The sequence below is a fragment of the Hibiscus syriacus genome, unplaced genomic scaffold (genome assembly GCF_006381635.1).
Source record: "Hibiscus syriacus cultivar Baekdansim isolate YM2019G1 unplaced genomic scaffold, ASM638163v2 tig00117005_pilon, whole genome shotgun sequence".
NCBI lineage: Eukaryota > Viridiplantae > Streptophyta > Magnoliopsida > Malvales > Malvaceae > Hibiscus > Hibiscus syriacus.
Window position 1 is genome coordinate 2,726,372 of NW_024063519.1, and position 20,330 is coordinate 2,746,701.

Consider the following 20,330-nt stretch of genomic DNA (forward strand, 5'->3'; position numbering starts at 1 on the left):
TTGCTACCTCAATATCTTACGTGTATTGCTTGTGTTTTTCTAGATAAAGTTGAAATAATGTTTTTTTGAATTTTTATTTTTCAATGATATTTATATGCAGTACTAAAGGATACTATTTCGATAAATAATAGGTGAGTTTAATTTTGATGTTTAATTAAAAAAATGATATATTTTTTGAAGATTAATCTTTAAGTTTGACTACAATCGATTATATTGCAAAATAATAATAATAATAATAACAATTATATATGCCAAAAATTAACAATCGCGGTTAAGTTGAAGATGATTAAAGAATGAGTTATATTTACAATTTCAACCATTTTTCGAATATTAAAATGGCAAAATATCAGGATACAATGCAATCATACATCCTTTGCCACGTTAGAGATGGAAAAAACACATTGTCTCATCTAAAACATAGATTGATCTTCGTTCCCCTTTATAAACTGCTCCACAGATTAGTGATGAAGAGCAGTAGAAGTAAAGCTGCCCACCATCTTCCTACCAATGGGTTTAAACCACTTGCTTTGTTCTTGCAAACCAGCTTGTGATCATGGTAACTGCATACTGGCTGATTCCTGAAATCAACAACAACAAAGCCCTGAATTCACAATTGATCAATCAAAAGAAGATTACACATTATAATATTCACAATTGATCGATCAAAAGGAGATTACACTATAATCATTTCATTGACTTCATTCTCCAAAAGCTTCGACTAAATTCCAGGAAAAAAATACGAACCTGGTTGAGCAGAAGGTGATGACATAATCTGCTTCAGAACAGGTGAAAATACTGGTGGGATCATCATATGCATAACTATAAGAAGTAGGGCATGCAGACTTGAACGTCTTGGAATAATACGTAGGTTGACAGGTGGAAGGGTTTCCATAGGTCCCTCTGCAACAATACTCATCTGTGTTGAACACATCGCATGCGCTTCGGCAAGCGATAACCTTCCCGTTGGCCTTGACAGCAAGCTCGGAAGGGCAATTTCGCCTCAGATCGGAGTTGCATCCAGCAGTGGAGCAATTTCCCTTACCTTTTAACGGTGTGACAGACATGGGCACATTAAATCCATCGACGAGACTGACATCGTAAAAATCAACGGCAGCGAGCGTATACTCAGCGAGCGATGCCGGGGTTTTGCCGGCGCCCCGCACTTGAGGGTTTCGCCACAGTCCCCTGTCTGGCATGGACCCTTTCCATTGCTGTCGAACTTGCAACCGGTTCGACCCCATATGCGACCACTCCAGCCAACCGGGGCGTTGAAGATAACAGATTGGTGTGGTTTCAATTCAATACCTCCACCATTAAAGCTTTCACCAGGGGTAATCCCAGGCCAGATAGTTTCCTTGCAGTTGTTTATCATGGTGAAAGTTCTTGCACATTCATAGAGTTGTATCCCTGCCGAAAAGCACAATTTAAATCCCAAAAAACCCCTAAAGCGATGTATTATGTAAAGAAGAGGGGAGAATTACCTGATGAAAGCAATAGCAGTGTGAATAGAAGAGGTGAAAACAGATCCATGGGTTAGGAGATTAAGATCACAGTGAGTCATTTGTAGCGGGGATGCAGATATAAAAGCAAAATGGGGGTGAAGAATGAGTGCAAAGGGGAGAGTAGGGAGGAAAGGTAATTCCATGATTAGAGGCTACACGATTCTTTTCCTAATCCTTTCCCGCAAGTTTATACAGCTTCCAATCCTAATTGCCACGATATCCACACCTACGGTTTCATCAACACATTATCACTATAAAAATAATTAGAAAATTTATCAATTAGTTTCATTTGATGAAAAATAACAAAAAATACAAAAATTTAAGAATTGAAATACATTTTTAAAAATATCATTAGATCTAATAATAATAGAAATATCATTTGATGATTAAATATATCCAATTCCATATAATATTCTATAAGCTTATAGTTTTCTTCTCCATTTTCCACAAAATGAAAAGGGGCATGGGCTAATCCATTCATTTTTAAGCGACGCCAGTCAAACGGATAAGCCACCAAAATTTTCAAACCGTCAGATCCAATCCAAACCCTCTTCTCCACCCTCCGATCTTTATCTCGCAGCACATATGAAAAAAGCCCGTCCTCAATATTATTGCCATTGGCGCACCCATAAGACCACCACAACGAAAAATAAGGCGCCCGGGGAGGAACTTCTTTACTTTAGCCATTTTCTGGAATATTCTCCGAGGCAATGGCTGAGACCACCGCTGCGGAGGCGACGTCCTTTTCGTCCACCAGACCTCTATTCTTTCCGAAGGCTTTCGTACCCTCTCTGATAACCAGCCCGTAATTTGGACTTCAACAGAAAAAGATAATTCGTATCAGCAGATATAACGACAAAAGGACTAGTGTTCTTAAATAATTGTTTGGCAGTTATATAACAGCCAGTCTTCTAAATTGCAGACCGAAGCTACTGTTCAGTCAATCCTCCCAACTGACGTTATTAAGTAAGCCCAAAGCTTGTCCAATCATAGGAGCAGAAGGACCACACATTTATTGTCACAATCTTTTCAAGTTTTGGTTTTACGGGTTAAATTCTTATTCATTATGTTTTTATGTATTACTACTTGATATAAATTTAATTATTATTAACATTAAACAGATTGTGATGGTTATTAGCGATTCATCACTTTTGATTTAGATAGAAAATCGTAATCGATTATAAAATTACAATTAATCGGTATTTTGTAAACCCTTTCTCCATGAGGAGATAGAATAGAAATAAATAGCGGTGAAATTATTTTATTAAGATCGTATATTATCTCTTGTTCATACTCTAAATGTTACATCGAGACTTGGTGGTACATATATCAACCGTAAGATCTTAACGACTATCCATATATTAACAGACTAAACATATATAGTTAAATGAGAGTAATTTTAACTCTAATAAATAACATGAATCTGACGTGAGATTTAGCTCCCAAAAACCCTTATCTGAATACATTTTCTTTATGTCTACAGAGTTCTCTTGCTGTCAGAGGGATAGATATACTTTGGTATACTTTGGTATACTTTGGGATCCTTGGATAACGGTGAGATACAAAAGTGGTGTGTATGGAGGCCAAAATGAAGGACCTTTGGCGACGTGTAACAAATATTATTTACGAATTTAATTTATAAATAGATTTTATATAATAATCACAGTATTTAAAATAATAATTTACTGAATCATAAGAGGTTTTATGGAGCAGGGTTGAGGTAAGTTATGGTATAACTGACAAATTTGACTCAAATCCGATTATCCGAATTGATTTACTTGACCCAATACTTAAAATTAACTCGAATCTGATAATCAAAATTGATCTGATACCCGATCTATACTCGACCCGAAATTTAGCAAAATCAAAAGTAACCCAAATCGAAATTAACTTAAACCGAACCGAAATTAACTCAAATCGAAAAAAACCTGAATCGAATTTTAACCGATCTGAAAACAATCCGAACCGAATTTAACTCGACCTGAAAGCAACCCGAACAAAAATTAATACGAACAGAATAATAAATTAATTTAAATAAAATTGATAATTTATTAAAAATATTAGATTTATAATAAAAATAATAAAAAGTTTACCTATGTTATTACATAAGAGGAATATAAAAGTAAGAATCTAATTGTAAGATTTAAAACAATAATAAATAAAGTTTACTTATCTTACTTGTAATAAAAATATTAGATTTATAATAAAAAATAATAAAAAACAACTAAAACAAAGGAAATAATATTAGATTTATAATAAAAATAATATAAAATTTACTTATGTTACGACTAAAACTTAACAAATAAAGTTATGTATTATTTTTAAAAATTTAATAAAAATTTTAAATTTATAGTTAGAATAGTTCTTATTATAAACTTTTCATACAAGATTAATATAAAATTTTAATAACAAATTCTAACACGCATTATAGGATCGTATTTGTGTCAAATTATCGATTATCATCTCTAAATGATAGTTTAATTTAAAATATTGAACGATTAAGAATTTGAAATTAGGCCTAAATGATAAGATTAACAAACAATAAGACATTTTTTACAAGAATATATCAATAATTCTACATATACTTGATTAGACTCAGAACCAATTCAACTCGAATTGACCTGATCTAAAGGTTGACCTAAACCAAAAATCAATCGATCCGATATTGAATCGACCCGATATTAACCCGACCCGAAATGTAACCAATCTGATATTGACCTAACCCAAAAATCAACTGATATGATTTTGATCCGAACCGAAAAACAATCGGCCCGATAATCATCCGACCCGAAAATTAACATGACCCGATACCCAACCCAATCTGATTAACCTGCACTCGAATTAGATCCGAATCAAGTCCGATCCAACCCGAACAAAATTAAACCGAATATAATCTAGATCCGAAATAACCTAACCATAAATGACCCGACTCAAACCCAGTCCGAATGACTTGTTTACCACCTATAAGTTACGGTGTCAGTACACCATTTATCCATACCTAGTGAGTACCTTTTTAATCTATTGAAATACTCTTTTACAGTTTGCATGTTTTTAGAAATGATTGAAAATATGGATTCATCCGTAAATCGGAGGGTAGATATGTTATACCTCTGGTTCCCATTCGGAATGGTAGATTGCATGGGAGGAATCCTAAGAATTAGGGGTGTAAACGAGCCGAGCCGAGTCGACCTCGAGTATTGCTGAACTAGAACTCAAAAACTTTAAACGTAGGCTCGACTCGACTCGAAAACTCGCGAGCTAAAAATTATGAAACTTAGCTCGAACTCGAAATATATTATTGATACTCGACTCGAACTCGAAATAGCTCGAACTCAAAAAAAATTCAAGAGCTCGATTGAAGCTCGAGACTCGAGCTCGATTCAAGCTCGATTTTTGAGCTCGAACTCTAACTCGAATTTGAACCTACAATAATCTTATATTACATTTAAAATATATAAATAATTTTCTCTTTAATCAACCATCACCAATACATTATAATATGAATGTATGAACTATAAATAATCTAAAAAATAAAAATACAATTACAAGAAATTTAGGATAATTAATATAAGCTTTGAAGTTTTTAAAACTTCAAATGTATTGAAAGTTTACAAAATATGACAACACATCTAAATTTATAAAAAGATGACAAATATGACAATATATCCAAATTTATACAAGATGACACTATTTTCCTTACAAAAGATAACAATATCATGATAGTTGCATGTTTACTTAAAAAAATAATACAAAAAATGATATCAACCAGTTAAGCTTACTTACAAAAGATGGCAGCAACATGTCAAGTTTACTTACAAAAGATTGCAACATGTCAAGTTTACTTACAAAAGATTGAAACATGTCAAATTAAGTTCCCACTCACATTAGTATGTACCTAGTGCTCTGATTATAGCTTTACTCACATATTTTCTTATTATCACAAATTGTTTAGACTTAAAAATCTCAAAAGGGAAAAACTGAAAACAATTATGTTTCTTACTTCAAAAGATACTTGAAATCCTGCTTTTGTAGAACACACAAATCATCACAAAGAGCTTTGACCTATCAAGACACTAGCAAAGTAAGTAACGACAAGTTTCAAGGCAGGAAAGACTAGAAATATTGAAAAGATAGTCACCTCTTCTGAGGTAGAACTGTGATCCTTAATAGGCAATGAAGCTGGATCCTCAAAGGTTATGGTAGTAACCGAACCAAGGATTTCAAGAGGAGAATCAGACCAAATGAAGTCAGCAGCAGTAGACACACCTTCTCCGAGATTGTCTCCCCATTGATAGGCCACTCAACAGCTACAGCTTGTAAGTTGTAAGTCAACACTGGGATCCAAAGGAACCTTCCGTATAAAGCTGGAAAAAAATGACAACAAGGCTTTTAGACCTGAAGCACCCTAAAACGGGATGCCAATCAAGCAACTAGTACGGTTACAACTGGTGCTTACAACTTTCCATACATTTAAAGCGTCTGATTGATTAAAGTAAGCAAAGCAACACATACAAGGAACATAATAAATGCAAGATAACCAGTCTTACCTTGAGAATTTGAAACCTTTCTTCTTCATTAGGTGTGGTAACTTCAAGTTCATCATCAAAACGCCCTGACCTTCTTAGAGCTGGGTTGATTGCATCCACTCTTGATGGAGAAAAATACCTATGACTTAACCGCCAGAACATCAGTTAAGGCATTATAGCCTGGTTCTTTTAGCAAAATCATGAATTAAAATAAGAAGATAACTAGATACAAAATTTATAAAGCCCAATGCATTTAAATTTATAAATATAGCATCAAATCCCACAACAAATGAATGATGAAAATCCTTAATAAGCCACTCGGAGAAATGTTTATTTAAAGTAGTGGAAACTGGAGACTAGTAAGCATAATGCATTACTATGAGGCTCTAACATAAACATGGGAAGACAAGTAATGTGAATCATTATATAAAAATCTCCCAAAGCTCAACACTAAGTTCCATATAAACAAGGCTGACCATAACAAATACACGTAGAACGGAGTCTTGTATCTTGAGTTAGAGAAACCAACCTATTAGTTGATGCAACCACAACAACTTGAAGTAAAGAACTTGGTGAGGGTTTATTGGAGTCCATCAGTGTAAGGAGCTGAGAAGTTAGACGAACATCTTGCTCCCGTCTGAAATAGAAACATAGTTAGTTCCATGATACTTCAGAAAAGCATCAGTTGGTTACATGCAAACTGCAATGCATATATAAATATATATTCCGACGGACACTATCATGTATCGATCTTTGCAATCATTATCAAAATATGATTTCTTTTTTTTCCTCGCCATGAGAGCCATAGGAAGAAATGTATAGGAAGATGTAGATAAAGGAAATGGCATTAGAACTATTCTGCTTCACACAATATCCAAATATAAGCGATCAACTATCATACATTTGTTACATCTTGAATCCCATGAATTCTCAACTTGTTGTTCAACCACATCCAAATACAATTACCAAAAGAAGGAAAAATCATTCATTCCAGCCTTGAACCATGACGAGGGAAGAGAGCATCTATTTCATCAATGAAAATAACTGATGGTTTTCCTGAACTAGCATGCAAAGATGTCTCTGAAAAAGCTTCCCGCAAAATTCTCACTTTCTCCAGCATGTGCTCTGTGAATAGAATGTGGACTGCAAGACAACCAAATATCATTAGAACAAACTGAAACTCGAAGTCGAAAATGACAAAACAATTATTCAAACACTTAACTTTTATAACAGACATGCAATTCTATATCATGGAAATATAAATGCAAATATTGCAGTAGAAATTATGTTTCTAGGTTGATCACCACAATCCTACTATAGAATTTACCTTCAACAACATAGACTGCAAATCCTTGACATATTCCCTAGAAAGTAGAAACTATGTAAACATGGGTTTCCTTTACCTTCGAAAATAGGCCTCCAATTTTAGACTGGCCAGATGCCTTCCCTCTCACAGCTGGATCCTGCTGGTAGAAATTATATATAAGAAAGAAACATATGAAAACTGAATTTGGCTAGCATTCGTATTACCGTATACTAAGTTATACTTATGAATCAAGTCATAAAACCCAGAAAATACATCACAGTCTTCTTTTCAAGGATTCATCAAAGTGCAAAAGAACGTATTACTTGTAGACATCTGTTTTTGGCGGGGCTTGAAAAATATTATAAATATTTATTATTATTTTTTAATGAATTCTCATGAAATATTGGTAAAGATAATAGAACTCGCAATCCTTCGATAACATAATACATGATACGGAAAAATAACATGAAACAGGACACAGACCAGTGTCATCGCTTGAGATCAGGGTCATTGCTTCTGCAAACAATATTCATATTCCATAACATAGATAAACGATCATGTTTTCACCGGATGAATGGTAGCTTTGATAAATTAAAAGGATGAATACAAGAAAAAAAGACGTAGCGACCGACTCAAGTCGACAGAACAGACTTCTAACTTGTAACCGAGAGATTATCGAACCCTAGAAGTGCCATTTCCCCTTCAAGGGGTATCAATAGAAAGCTATGGTGTGAGTTTTTTTTGGAATTCTTGCACATCGATTTTTTGGTTTAGTCTTCATCCATCGAGATTTCAAGTATAAAAACATAAATAAATAGGGATTAGGAGGTTACCGATTTGAGCCACCAGGTTTGAGGCCGAAGCATTGAAGGTTGCTCGGGAAACCTTGCATAGGAGTTAGGGTTAGTTCATCGGTTCAGATTCTAAAATAAAAACAAATAAAACGAGAGAGAGATCTATTTACCTTTGTTGTGTTTGGATCTTCACCGGATTAGAGAGGATAGAAACGGTGTAGAGGCCATTGAGGCGGTGGTCAAGCGTCGGTCATGCGTCGGTCATGGTGGCCGATGGTGCGAGTGGCGATGTGGTTAGCCTTTGAGGCTCTCGGTTGTGAGAAGAAGAAGAATAGAATAGAGGGAAGAGAGCAAAACGGCTGAAGATGATAGTTTTAGTTCATATTAGGTTTAGCTTATAATTAGGTTTTTATATATTAAATGTAGGGTAAATAACTCTCATACCCCTAGACTTAGCCAAAAATTTATACTTTAGTCACTTGTAAGGATGTTTTTATAATTTATCCATTTATATTTGTCCCGATTTTATTATTTTCCCAATTTTAGTTTTAGTTGTTATTTTTGAGTTTTTTAAGTTTAAGTCCCTTATATTAATGCGTACTCTTTATTTTAAATCCTATTTTAATTCTTGATTTATGTGTTTAATTTTCACTTTATTTAAATTTAGTTCTTAATTAAATTTGTTAACTTTAAACTTAAACCCTAAATTCTAAATACTAAAATATAAACCCTAAATCTTAAATATTAAACCTTAAACCCTAAATTTTAAATCCTATACCATAAACTCTATCACATAATTAGAATGAATGAGATGACTTAGTGAAAGGAGAGATAGTAGACTTGTTTTTCTTTTGCTTTCTGAAAAATAAAAATCTAATAAGAAACTTCAGTCTTTTTGATTTCTGCTCCTCTTCTCTTCTCAGTCTTCTCTTTATTTACTGTTTTGATTTTCCAACTCTGCAATTATTACTTTCTTTTTTTCAGAGTATAATCTAGTAATGCATATATATTTGTCTTGTTTTACTTTATATGGTACATGTTAGTAGTAGGGATTAGGGGTGTAAACGAGCCGAGTCGAGCTCGAGTATTGTCGAGCTCGACTCGAACTCAAAAACTTTAAATGTAAACTTGACTCGAAAACTCGCGAGCTTAAATTTTTCAAGCTCGACTCGAACTCGAAATATAATATCAAAACTCGACTCGAACTCAAAAAAATTCAAGAGCTCGATTCAAGCTCGTTTTTTAGCTCAATTCAAGCTCGAAGGGTTTTATTTTAATTTGTTGAAACTCATCTCCCCTTTTATACACTTCACTTTACCCATTATTCCCCAAGAACCACCGACGTGAGATATAACTCACATGACCAACTCAAGGATCCTGGACTTCTTCTCACACCATCCTGAAAGCTTGCACATGTTCACCTTCCTATTCGACGACATAGGCATTCCCCAGGATTACAGGCACATGGATGGCTCTGGTGTTCATACCTATAGACTCATCAACAAGCCTGGGAAGGCACACTATGTGAAATTCCACTGGAAACCAACTTGTGGTGTCAAAAACCTGTTGGAGGATGAGGCCGTGAGAGTTGGAGGAGCTAATCACAGTCATGCCACACAAGATCTCTTTAACTCCATTGCAGGATGGAGCTATCCAGAGTGGAAGTTGTTCATTCAGATAATGGATCCTGCTGATGAGGATAGGTTCGATTTCGACCCACTTGATGTGACCAAGACCTGGCCAGAGGATATCTTCCCTTTGCAGCCGGTGGGGTGAATGCTTTTGAACAAAAACATTGATAACTTCTTTGCTGAGAACGAGCAGTTAGCCTTCTGTCCTTCTATCATTGTCCCTGAGATTTATTACTCGGATGATAAGTTGCTCCAAACTAGAATCTTCTCCTACTCCGACACTCAGAGGCACCGCCTTGGACCTAATTATCTGCAGCTTCATATTAATTTTTTGGTAAATTAAGTTATAGTCCCCCAATTTATTGTTTTGTAAATCCCTAATTTAATTATTATTTTATATGTTGAATTTTACGTTTATTTAAATTTAGTCATTAGTTTAATATGTATATGCTTGTTTAATAAATTTATAGTTTGGTATGTTATATTTTAATTTTTGTATTTCAATCACATTTGTTTAAATTTTCTTATTTGTTTTAAATGTTCAGGTGTCATTTATGTTATTTTCCTTATTATTTTAGCTTAAACCGAATAGGATCAATTGCATGTAAGACCCTATAGTTTATGCACATTTTGTATTTAAGTCATTGGTTTAATTCCAATTTTGTATATTTATTTTAATCCCTGTTTAGGATTATTTTCTTTAATTAGTTGTGTATATTTATTTTGCATGTTGATATGTTTATGTATAAGTATGCGAATGATTTATTTAAGAGTCACATAACATCATTTTGCATAATTTGTATGTTACCTTCATGTGCATAACTTAAACCTTAAACCCTAAACTATAAACCTTAAATCATATCACATAAACTCTAAACCTTAAACTTTAAACTTTAAACTCTAACTCATAAACCCTAAACCTTAATATCTAAACCTTAAATCTTATCAGATAAACCCTAAACCCTTAACATTAACACATAATTAGAAGGAATGAGATGACTTAGTGAAAGGAGAGAGAGTATACTTGTTTTGATATTTTTTTTAAATTATTAATATTTAAATTGAATCATTTTTTATATTATATTTATTATCAAATAAAAAATTAGTTATGAGGTAAGTGCAATATAATATTTTGATATTAAATGCTCAAACCCTTGATATTATGATATTTAACTCGAAACTTCAAAATATAACAACAATTAAAATTTGAGTTATTACAAATATTATCATTAGAATATATTAAATATTTGTCATTAGATAAATAATTTTTTTATTAATTTAAAATAAATATAAGAAAATTTATTCAAAAATAATTTTTAACCATTTTCAATTCAAGAATATTTATTCATCAATAATGTATTTTTAATATATTTTTAATAATGTAATTTTAAAAAATCTAAAATTATAATATAACATTTTTTCTAGCTGCTCACGAGCTTTCGAGTCGAGTATCGAGTAGTTCGTTTCGGCTCGTTAAGAACTCGAGTCGAGTTTGAGCTCGAGTCGAGTCCATTCGATCCGAGTATTTATCGAGCCAAGATCGAGTCAATCTCGAGTAGCTCGCGATCTGTCTCGTCTCATTTACAGCCCTACTATGAATGTTCAAGGAATTTTTTATTTGATTAAATGTACTGTTAGGAATAGATTGCTGGGGTGTGGGGATTATTTTCCTACTTCTATAACTTTGCTTGAGAGGTGGGGCTTGGTATAGACTGCCGAGATTGTTTGGTCTGTAAGTAATTTTGTTTTCTGTTTTGGATGAATAAAGCTTTACTTAACAAAAGAAAAAAGGAAAATAATTTTCTTACATTTAAAAAATTGATTTGATTATATTTACATTTTATAAATTTAATTTGATTTAAACGAATTAAATTAATTAAATTTAAACTTTATATATTCAATTTAAATTTTCTAACTCAATTCAGCTCCACCTCCTGATTTTTCTTAGTGAATACAAACTCAAGAATTCAACTTGATTTGAAGAGATTCCGAATAAAATTTGAATCCTAAAATAAGACTTGTCAATTTAAATAATTCAAAACTTTTTAAATCAATTCAATTTGATCCAATACTCATCCATATATAGGCCTCAGTACATATTGACCCATCTCCTAATGATTTAGTGATCAACCATATAGATAATCCAATAAGTTCAGCTTAAAAGGTAAATTAATAAACATAATGAGTTTGTGGTAATTCGAATCCAATTTTTTAAGAATAATGTATATATAATATAATATTTTTAAATGTTTAATATAATTCTTCAAGAGTAAAAAGAATATTTTTAATGTAAATTTGGATCGAGAAGTAGTGATTATCAACTTACACCAGAAAAGATGAATCATTTTATTTAACATAGAGAAATAAAACTCATATCCCTCTTAGCCATATCAACTCCTCCAATGTAGAAAAAAGGAATAACACCCAAATAAAGATACAACAGTGTTCAACAACAGGATATTAGAAACAAAACCACTCCATAGAATCTAATCAACATTGAAAATCACTTTATTTCACGCACATCTCTCAATTCTTATTCTCCTTCATGGAAGGTTGCTTCAAGGTGCAGCTTTATTTATGATTTAAAAAGTAAACTTATTAAGGGGTCTTGTTGAGCTTGAAGGCACAATAGTCAGAGTACATTTGGATTCGAATTTGGGTAGATTTGCTTCATTGATGAGCTTAGGGTGAGTCCCTACTTTTAAGTTCGACGGTGGCTCCAGAAACACCGGCCATGAATTCTTGTCCTCTCCTTGTTCACCGTGGTCCTGTGAAGCACACTCTTGCACTTTCCATTGCTCACAATCTGCATAAAAAAATATGGGACAATTTTAATGATTTCCCCCAACAGAAAGGATTAAGGAAATTGAAGAATGTAGCAAAACAAACCTCGATTTGGTCTCCAATGTGAACAATGAGTGCATTAGGGATGTACTCAACATCATACCAATGGTCATCTCTACAAGCTTCGAGGCCCTGCACATCATTGGGCACTAGTACGGTGAATGTACTCATGTCCGTGTGAGCCGGCACTCCGAGAGCGAGGTCCGGTTGAGGGCACGGAAGATAGTAGTTGATATTCAGAAGGTAAACCATGTCGTCCCCACCCAGAACTGCCTTCATCTCATCCCCTTCCAACCCTAAGCCTAACGACAGGCATCTGAACAACTTTTCCGCCACCCCATGCATGTGCTTGGCGTATTCCTCGTTTCTCTCTGCCATTATTAAAAAAAAATTGAAAAATTACTTACATACGTCGGTCCATGCATTCATGTGATGGAAAGTATGGAGTTCGAACCTGTAGGAAGGTGGGTTTTTAGGCCAAAAATGGTAGTCTATGAAGCACGGGGACGGCAAAGGAGTCCCATTGCAAGTACCCGATACATTTCCGGCAAGTGGACGGTACGGGGACGGCTGGGGTACATACCGAGGACGTGCCACGGTGGCAGAGTACGGCTGACCGATTTTGGGGAGGGTCAATGCTTATCTGGGAAGGTTTCGGGGGACGTCCCCAGGGGTAATTTTGGTTTAAAGCAGTGTCGTTTTTGCTTACACCATTTGCAGTGGCACCATTCTCGCCCTGGTTTCTTCTACTTTGCTTTCAACAATGGCTCTCTCAAAACATACCAAGGCTCTCACAAGCTCTCCATTAAAGCATCTCCCCCCTGCCTATCGGAAAAACTTCCACAATCCCTTCACCGGAATTGCCTCCAATCGGTTCTTTCAAGGTTTGTGAAAAGAAAGAAAAGAAATAAAAAGGAAGAAGAAGCGGCTGCGGGGGAGAAAGAAGAGTTAGAAGGATTTAAAGAGTTTTTGGTATAATTATCAATTGATCCCTGATCTTTCTAAGTATTTCTAATATGGAAACAAAATTTACATTATTTTAAAATTGGACACTAAAATTAATTTAGGGATTTGGAAAAAATTCTCAAATGTTAGACTTTTGTTTTAATCATAAAATGTTAGGATTTTAATTAAAGTGTTACACCAATTTTCTATGAATTATCGATTTTATTTATGATTTCTTACATCTATTTATAATTTTAAATTTTTTTATATGACGTATCATTGTCTTTCCTGTACCCTATAATTTTAGAAATTGTCATTTATCGTCACCGTCTTTGTCCTTGTCCCCGTATCCAGCCCAATATCCGTATCAGTACAACATAGCTGGTAGTTAATTTCTGAAGGAGGCCAGATCTTATTGAAAAGATGATCAACCCAATATCTTTTGCCTTCTACTTCTTTTTTAAGCTTTGTTCCATAGCCTTCAATGGTTTGAGAACCCGGTGGCTTGGTGTAAGCTTCTTTTTCTTCTTGTGGGATCTCAAAGAAAGCCTGGCCAACCTCTTTCAGCCTCCGTATGGTTTCATCAGGTATGCCATGGTTCACGACTTGGAACATTCCCCAATTGCTGCTGGGTTCCACTATGGCCTTTACCAAGTTTTCTTCATTTGGGTCTCTTAGATCGATGATCGGAACCTTGAGCACCGTCCCGATAACTCTCGTCAGCGCCGGCTGCTCGTTGATCGACCTAATGAACTCTTCCGGGATTGTTTCTTTCGACAAATTAGCAATGTCTTGCACTCTCTCCACCTCCATTTTTTTCTCTCTGCTTTAATTTCCACTCGGTTGGATCTTTAAGATAGCTTCACACTTAGCGTGGTCTAAGTTTACAATTATATAGGAGTGGATACATCTCCCATAAAATTAATTAACAGTGAAGAAAGATTGGTACAATACCAAATTGATATGTTTTATTAAATGACATTTATTGAGAACTTTGACCAGGGGCGTAAATGTAAATAAGGTTATGTTAGTGTTTGTTTGTTTGTTTTTAAGGTATTTATATTCGGTTTGTGTTCATATTCGGTTTGTGTTAGTTTAATGTTTTAGTATTGTGTTCATGTTCGTTTATATATTTTTGAATGGTTTCATGTTTGTTTATTTAACGTTCGTGAACATGTTCGTTTAGCGTTCATGAATGTGTTCATTTAGCATTCATTTAACGTTCGTGAACATGTTCATTTAGCGTTCGTTTATCGTATGTGAATATGTTCATTTAGAATAAAAGGGAAAAGATAGAGACGGAAAAGGTTTTTTTGTGTTATAATAGGGAAAATGGTAAAACTACACAACTAGTGCTTAAACTTCTTAGGATTCATAGTTTAAACTCCAAATTTCATCATATATTCAATTTACTATGTACTTTCACCAATATTTAAAATACAAAAAAATTAAAAAGCTTATAAACGAGTTTGTTCGTGAAAAATAAATGAACAGAATACATCTCTGTTTGTGTTCGCTCGTTTAATAAATGAACATAAAAATTTTGTTCATACTTGTTTTTTTAACTTAATAAACAAACATAAATTAACATTATACAAACGGTTCACTAAACGCTCCGTTCATTTACACCCCTAACTCTCACAAAAATAATACGCAATAGCAACCAAACAAAACTTTAACCCTCAATTCACCCTTTTATTAACTGTATAAGTTTTAATTTAATTCGGTTAATATAGTTATATTATAACATATAAAAATTATACATTTTAAGTATATTTAAATATATTATTGGGTAAACTATAGAAATGATCACTTTCGTTTGAGTTTTATAAACTTTTCCCCTCTGAGTTTGGGGAAAAACATAAGATTTGGTCACTTTTGTTTCGTTTTAATTAAGATGTGATCACTGAAGGGTAACAATTCGTTAAACCTTTGACGATTTACTCACATTATCATAACCATTTTTAAAAAAATTATATTTTAAAAAAATTATGATTTTATTGAAAGAATTGGGATTTTTGAATTAATTATATGAATTGGAGTCGTCATCGACCTTTGGATTAGGTAGATCGAATACCTAAAAACGTCTTTTAAAACAATTAAAAAATCATTTAAAAGACAAAAAGTTAGTATGTGTTTACCATAAATTTATTTTTAAGGATTCAGGAATCGATTATGCGTGGGGAAGGATAAGCATCCTCATACCGCCCAAAATTAATATTTAGTCGCTTACACATTGTCGTAAATGGTAGAAATCGTGAATTCGTATCAAGATTTAAAGTATGATCTTTTTATTGAACATTAAATAATTTATTTTGAATTAATTATTAGGAAAAATTCTTTAACTTGAAAAGAAATCTCGAGATTCGTAATCCTCCATCGGGAAAGCTATCACATTTATTTCTTATCTTGTAAAAGAATGTTCTTCCCCCGAATTATTAAAAAACATTAAATTGAATCATAAATTAATATCAGAGCTTGCATGAAATAACCCATATTTTTTTTCTAAAAAAGAAACATAAATTGTCAATACTTAATGTAACACCCCAATCCGTATCCGACCCGAATACTTATCCGATGTGTCAAATTAACTTTTCAAATCATTGACTTTTAAAATTAGTTGAAAATTTAAACATTTATTTGTATTAAAATAGTGGAACCCTTTCCTGAAAGTAAATATCAAAAACTCAAACTTGTCCTAGCTTTGTTTTTCCAGCTTCTTTGAACTTACGTGTGAAACACTCACACGCTAAGTCTTTGACTTAGTGAGGTATAATATGCATAATAAAACATTAAAACATTTAGGCTTACACTTAGCTTTTATAAAATAAAATCATAGAATAAAGAAATCATATTACATTTCACAAAACAAAAACATATATTACCATGCACTATTCATTCATATAATTTCTTTTAATAGCCCATTTACATCACTGAGAACTTAAGGTATGTAAGTACATTGAGGTTGTGCACTGGATTGCAGTCGAAACTGCATATAGAATTGCACCGAAGTGCTGCGTAGAATTGCACCGAAGTGCAACGTAAAATTGTCCCAAAGGATCACATAGAAATGTCTCGAAGGACCGCTTAGAAATGTCTCGAAGGACCACGTAGAATTATCCCGTAGGACCGCATAGAACCCTCAACTGTTGGCATGCCAATTATACCTTTAACTCTCATATCACATACTTTTGGACTTTACAATTTATACATTTTCTCATAGCTTATATCAATGAATAAGCTAGGTTGAATTGCATGCCACTTTTCTAGATGGCTAAATAATGAAGAGATTTAATATGAAATCAAAGTACCAAATTGGGCAGTGCAATAAGAATACTCCCTGTATTAAATTTGTGAACAGACCAATTGAAGGATTCGTCCCTACAAAAATTATGCAAAATAGTAAGTTAAAGCATGGAAAGTCGATTTTCAACTACTAGCAATTGCATGCATGGATTTATGCATAACTGTGAAGAGAATGTCAACCTTATCACTAGAGTAATGGACAACGTTAACCAAAGAATCTAATTGATTCTTTAAACGACTTGATTGGATGCGAGAAAATATTAACTTAATTGGTTTCTTTTATTCTTCTTCTTCTTCTTTTCATTTTTACTAAAGAAAAAAACAATACCTTTAGGGGTAAAAAGATCATTTTTCAGGAGAATAATCTTTTCCGAAATCACATACATTTGTTTCAAGAGCATTCCTTCCCAGAAGTAATGAAATATTTCCAACATTAGCAATTTTTGAGTCTTTCCCGAGAATGTCATTCACTCTCTTCTCTTAGGTATTAGATAATTTTATCCCCTTTAAACAATAATACCCTTGAAATAATATATTTATTTCAAAATGATTCTTTTTTATGTAATTATACAAGTATAAATCTATTTTTTAACAGTTTAGTGTTTTCTAATACTTATTATAAAATTATATGATGCATATAACATAAAAAGTAAATTTAAGATATATCAAAATTTTATTTTATTTTGATTATTTCTATGTATGTGTTCGATTTAAGCTTTATTTTTGGTATATATTTTATTATGTTTATTTTTTAGAATTGGTCTTCATAAAAAGTTTTCATATTATTTTTTTAGTATTTCTCTATTATATTGTCATATAATTTGATATGATATTTCGTTGTACAAATCTTACATGTAGCATAAAGAAAAAAGTATAGTAATTAACTCATACTTGTACCGATGTAAGTATGTATATTTTTAAATATCTTGGCACCTAAAAATAAACACATATTTACACTGGTATAAGTATGTATATATCTCGATATCTGGGTACCTAAACATAAACACATATATACACCTATGTACGTATATACATATCTAAAATCTTGGTACCTAAAAATAAACACATAATTATATTGGGGTGAATATTCAATATTTTCAAAGAAATAAATGATTAAAAATAAAAAAAAATAGATTTTAATTATTTGTGTACAAATTTTATTAAAAAATATAAAAGTTAGAAATAAAATAATATTTTTCTATGAACTTTCATGTAAATATTTTGACTTTAATACTAAAAATTCAATTTGTTAAAAAATATATATATCTCAAGAACAATTTGATAAAACATACATTTTAAATAAGGTAAGACAACTTTTCCGGTAATATATTAAGTAATGTAACATTCCAATAGTCGCATAATCAAAAGTAAATTTACATTCCGTGATCCACACGACCCTTAAACTTAAAATATAACATTACTTGCTCCTATGCCAAAGATCCACCATATTCTTGTCATTATTTATTGGACGCTTCATTTAGTTTGTGGCTTTAATGAAGCAACAAAATCATTATTTACAGGCCGGTTATGGATACTTACAAGTAATTGTGATAAATAATAAAACAAGCCAAATCATCATGAAACATGCATTATTTCAAGGTTATAAGTTTGAAAGAACATACAAGCATCTCTGGTATCATAGAGGATTAAAATTGTCTGTTTAACAGGCAATTTATTAACATTAGAAAACATATAATGTCCTTGCTCAAATAAGAGGTCGTCAGATAATAACCGTGTATGCAGAAGAAATATGCTGCTGCATTTAGCCACCGCAGCAAGAGCCACAGGCAGGAAGGGAACCTGAAATGTAGTATCAGGAAGAAAAATCCTTTAGCGGACGATTAAATTTATAGAGGAAAGCTGAGATGACGAACAACATATAACCACTTACTATGGTCAATACCCCGAACATTGTCTAGTCCACGTGGTGGTCGTCGTGGGCCGCCGCCGCCACCATATGGTCCACTTCCAGGTCCACCTGGACCACCATCCCATTTCTTGCTTGAACCAGAGCCTTTTCTATAGGCATCCGACTTTTCCATCTGATGGACACCCAACATTCAAGTTCCCGGTTGATTGATGCAGATTAACAAAATAATGAAAATGAAAAGAGAAGCCCTAATGGCCAACGACCAAAAAAAAAAATCTTACTGAGAACATGGTTGAGAAGAACACTCCAATGAAATTGATGATCGCCCAGAAAAAATCAGTGATAGTCTCAGTCGCCACATTGACCGCTGTGATTTCACAACGCCTAAACAACCATGCATTACGAAATGATCCCCAATTATTAGAGAGGATAAGTCTCCAGGACAAAAAGCAATATACCGAAGTAATGAAAATGCCATATTTTCACAAAGGCAATATGCTGTATTAATTATTTATCTAGGAATTTGACACAATTGTTGTCATCCGTAAACTCTATGCAAAGTTAAGAATATCACCAGTAACCCCTCAATCAATCAAGCAAAGACAGGTATTAAACACAACTACATCCTCTTTCGGATTTATGACACAAAGACACGCATATATACTCATGGGCTACATATGGAAGAACATACAGAACTACTTTGCAATTTGAAATAGAAATAGAAATTAGGAAATAACTGGCTGCAGATATCACAGCAATAATTGGTACCAACCATTAGAGACAAAAATGCACAAGCCGGAGAAAGGCAAGTGAGACAAGCTCTACAAGATTAAAGAGTTGAAACTTCAAATGAAAACAATGATAGGGATGTCAAAGCGAGGATTTTTGCAAAAAACATACAATGTTTTTTGGAAATGAACTATGCTGATTCCAATGAGTAGATTTGGTAAAAACCTGTGGTTTCAAGTTCACCTGGACTGCAACCATAATGTCAAATAGGTTCATATTTCTAATCGAAATTAATTTTAAATGTCAGCTTAAAAAGGGACTTCTTCCACCGGTGTTCCCCACGAACCCTACGACAATGCCAAACTAGGCTCAAGAATAGCTGTTTCATGGCCGCGTAAAGAGAAGAATAACTCGTTCGAATTCATAAATTAAAAGGGTTATAAATTCGATATTGTTTCAGACAAAAAGAATCCCCATAAAAAAAACATCGCCGATCCACAGACTAGAACCCAATTTGCATAAACTCACAACAGATAACGACCAAAATCACCCAGTAACATAAATATGCCAAATTCATTCCTTTTACTTCTCCGTAGCTAATTAGGATTCCTACAATGTTAAATTTCAATAACCAAAAAGAATCCTATTATCATAAGAAGAAGAAGAAAATAGTAAAGATCGGCAACAAATTTCGAATTGAAACAACAAGAACTCATCACAGAAACCATTTTATAAAAATGAAATTTGAGAAGAATAGAGAAAGGAACCAAACCTCCTTCGACGTAAGCCATGAGGAAAATTTCAAGGTCTTTTCTCCAGAAACAGGAAAATTATGAAGATGAATACGGTGTCTGATCGGGGAATTTTAAATGTTTAT

At 33.2% G+C, this 20,330-nt stretch overlaps 1 protein-coding gene, 1 long non-coding RNA gene and 3 pseudogenes across 2 annotated transcripts; 1 reads left to right on the top strand and 4 right to left on the bottom strand.

The window, feature by feature from the left end:
* Positions 1 to 396: 396 nt before the first annotated feature.
* LOC120194911 lies at positions 397 to 1,672 on the bottom strand (annotated as a pseudogene).
* A 4,359-nt stretch (positions 1,673 to 6,031) lies between these two features.
* On the bottom strand, positions 6,032 to 8,383 carry LOC120195095. The gene is made up of 6 exons (XR_005523029.1): positions 8,299 to 8,383; positions 8,168 to 8,219; positions 7,432 to 7,494; positions 6,930 to 7,171; positions 6,558 to 6,665; positions 6,032 to 6,149 (listed from the first exon to the last, which is right to left on the bottom strand). It is a non-coding gene; the product is annotated as an uncharacterized LOC120195095 (long non-coding RNA).
* Positions 8,384 to 9,487: 1,104 nt separating this feature from the next.
* Positions 9,488 to 10,066, top strand: LOC120195070 (catalase isozyme 2-like). Its single transcript, XM_039197189.1, has one exon. The coding sequence runs from the start codon at positions 9,488 to 9,490 to the stop codon at positions 9,902 to 9,904; it is 417 nt and encodes a 138-aa protein (XP_039053120.1). The 3' UTR covers positions 9,905 to 10,066.
* Positions 10,067 to 12,357: 2,291 nt separating this feature from the next.
* Positions 12,358 to 14,395, bottom strand: LOC120195071 (annotated as a pseudogene).
* A 4,073-nt stretch (positions 14,396 to 18,468) lies between these two features.
* Positions 18,469 to 20,259, bottom strand: LOC120194933 (annotated as a pseudogene).
* Positions 20,260 to 20,330: the final 71 nt, after the last annotated feature.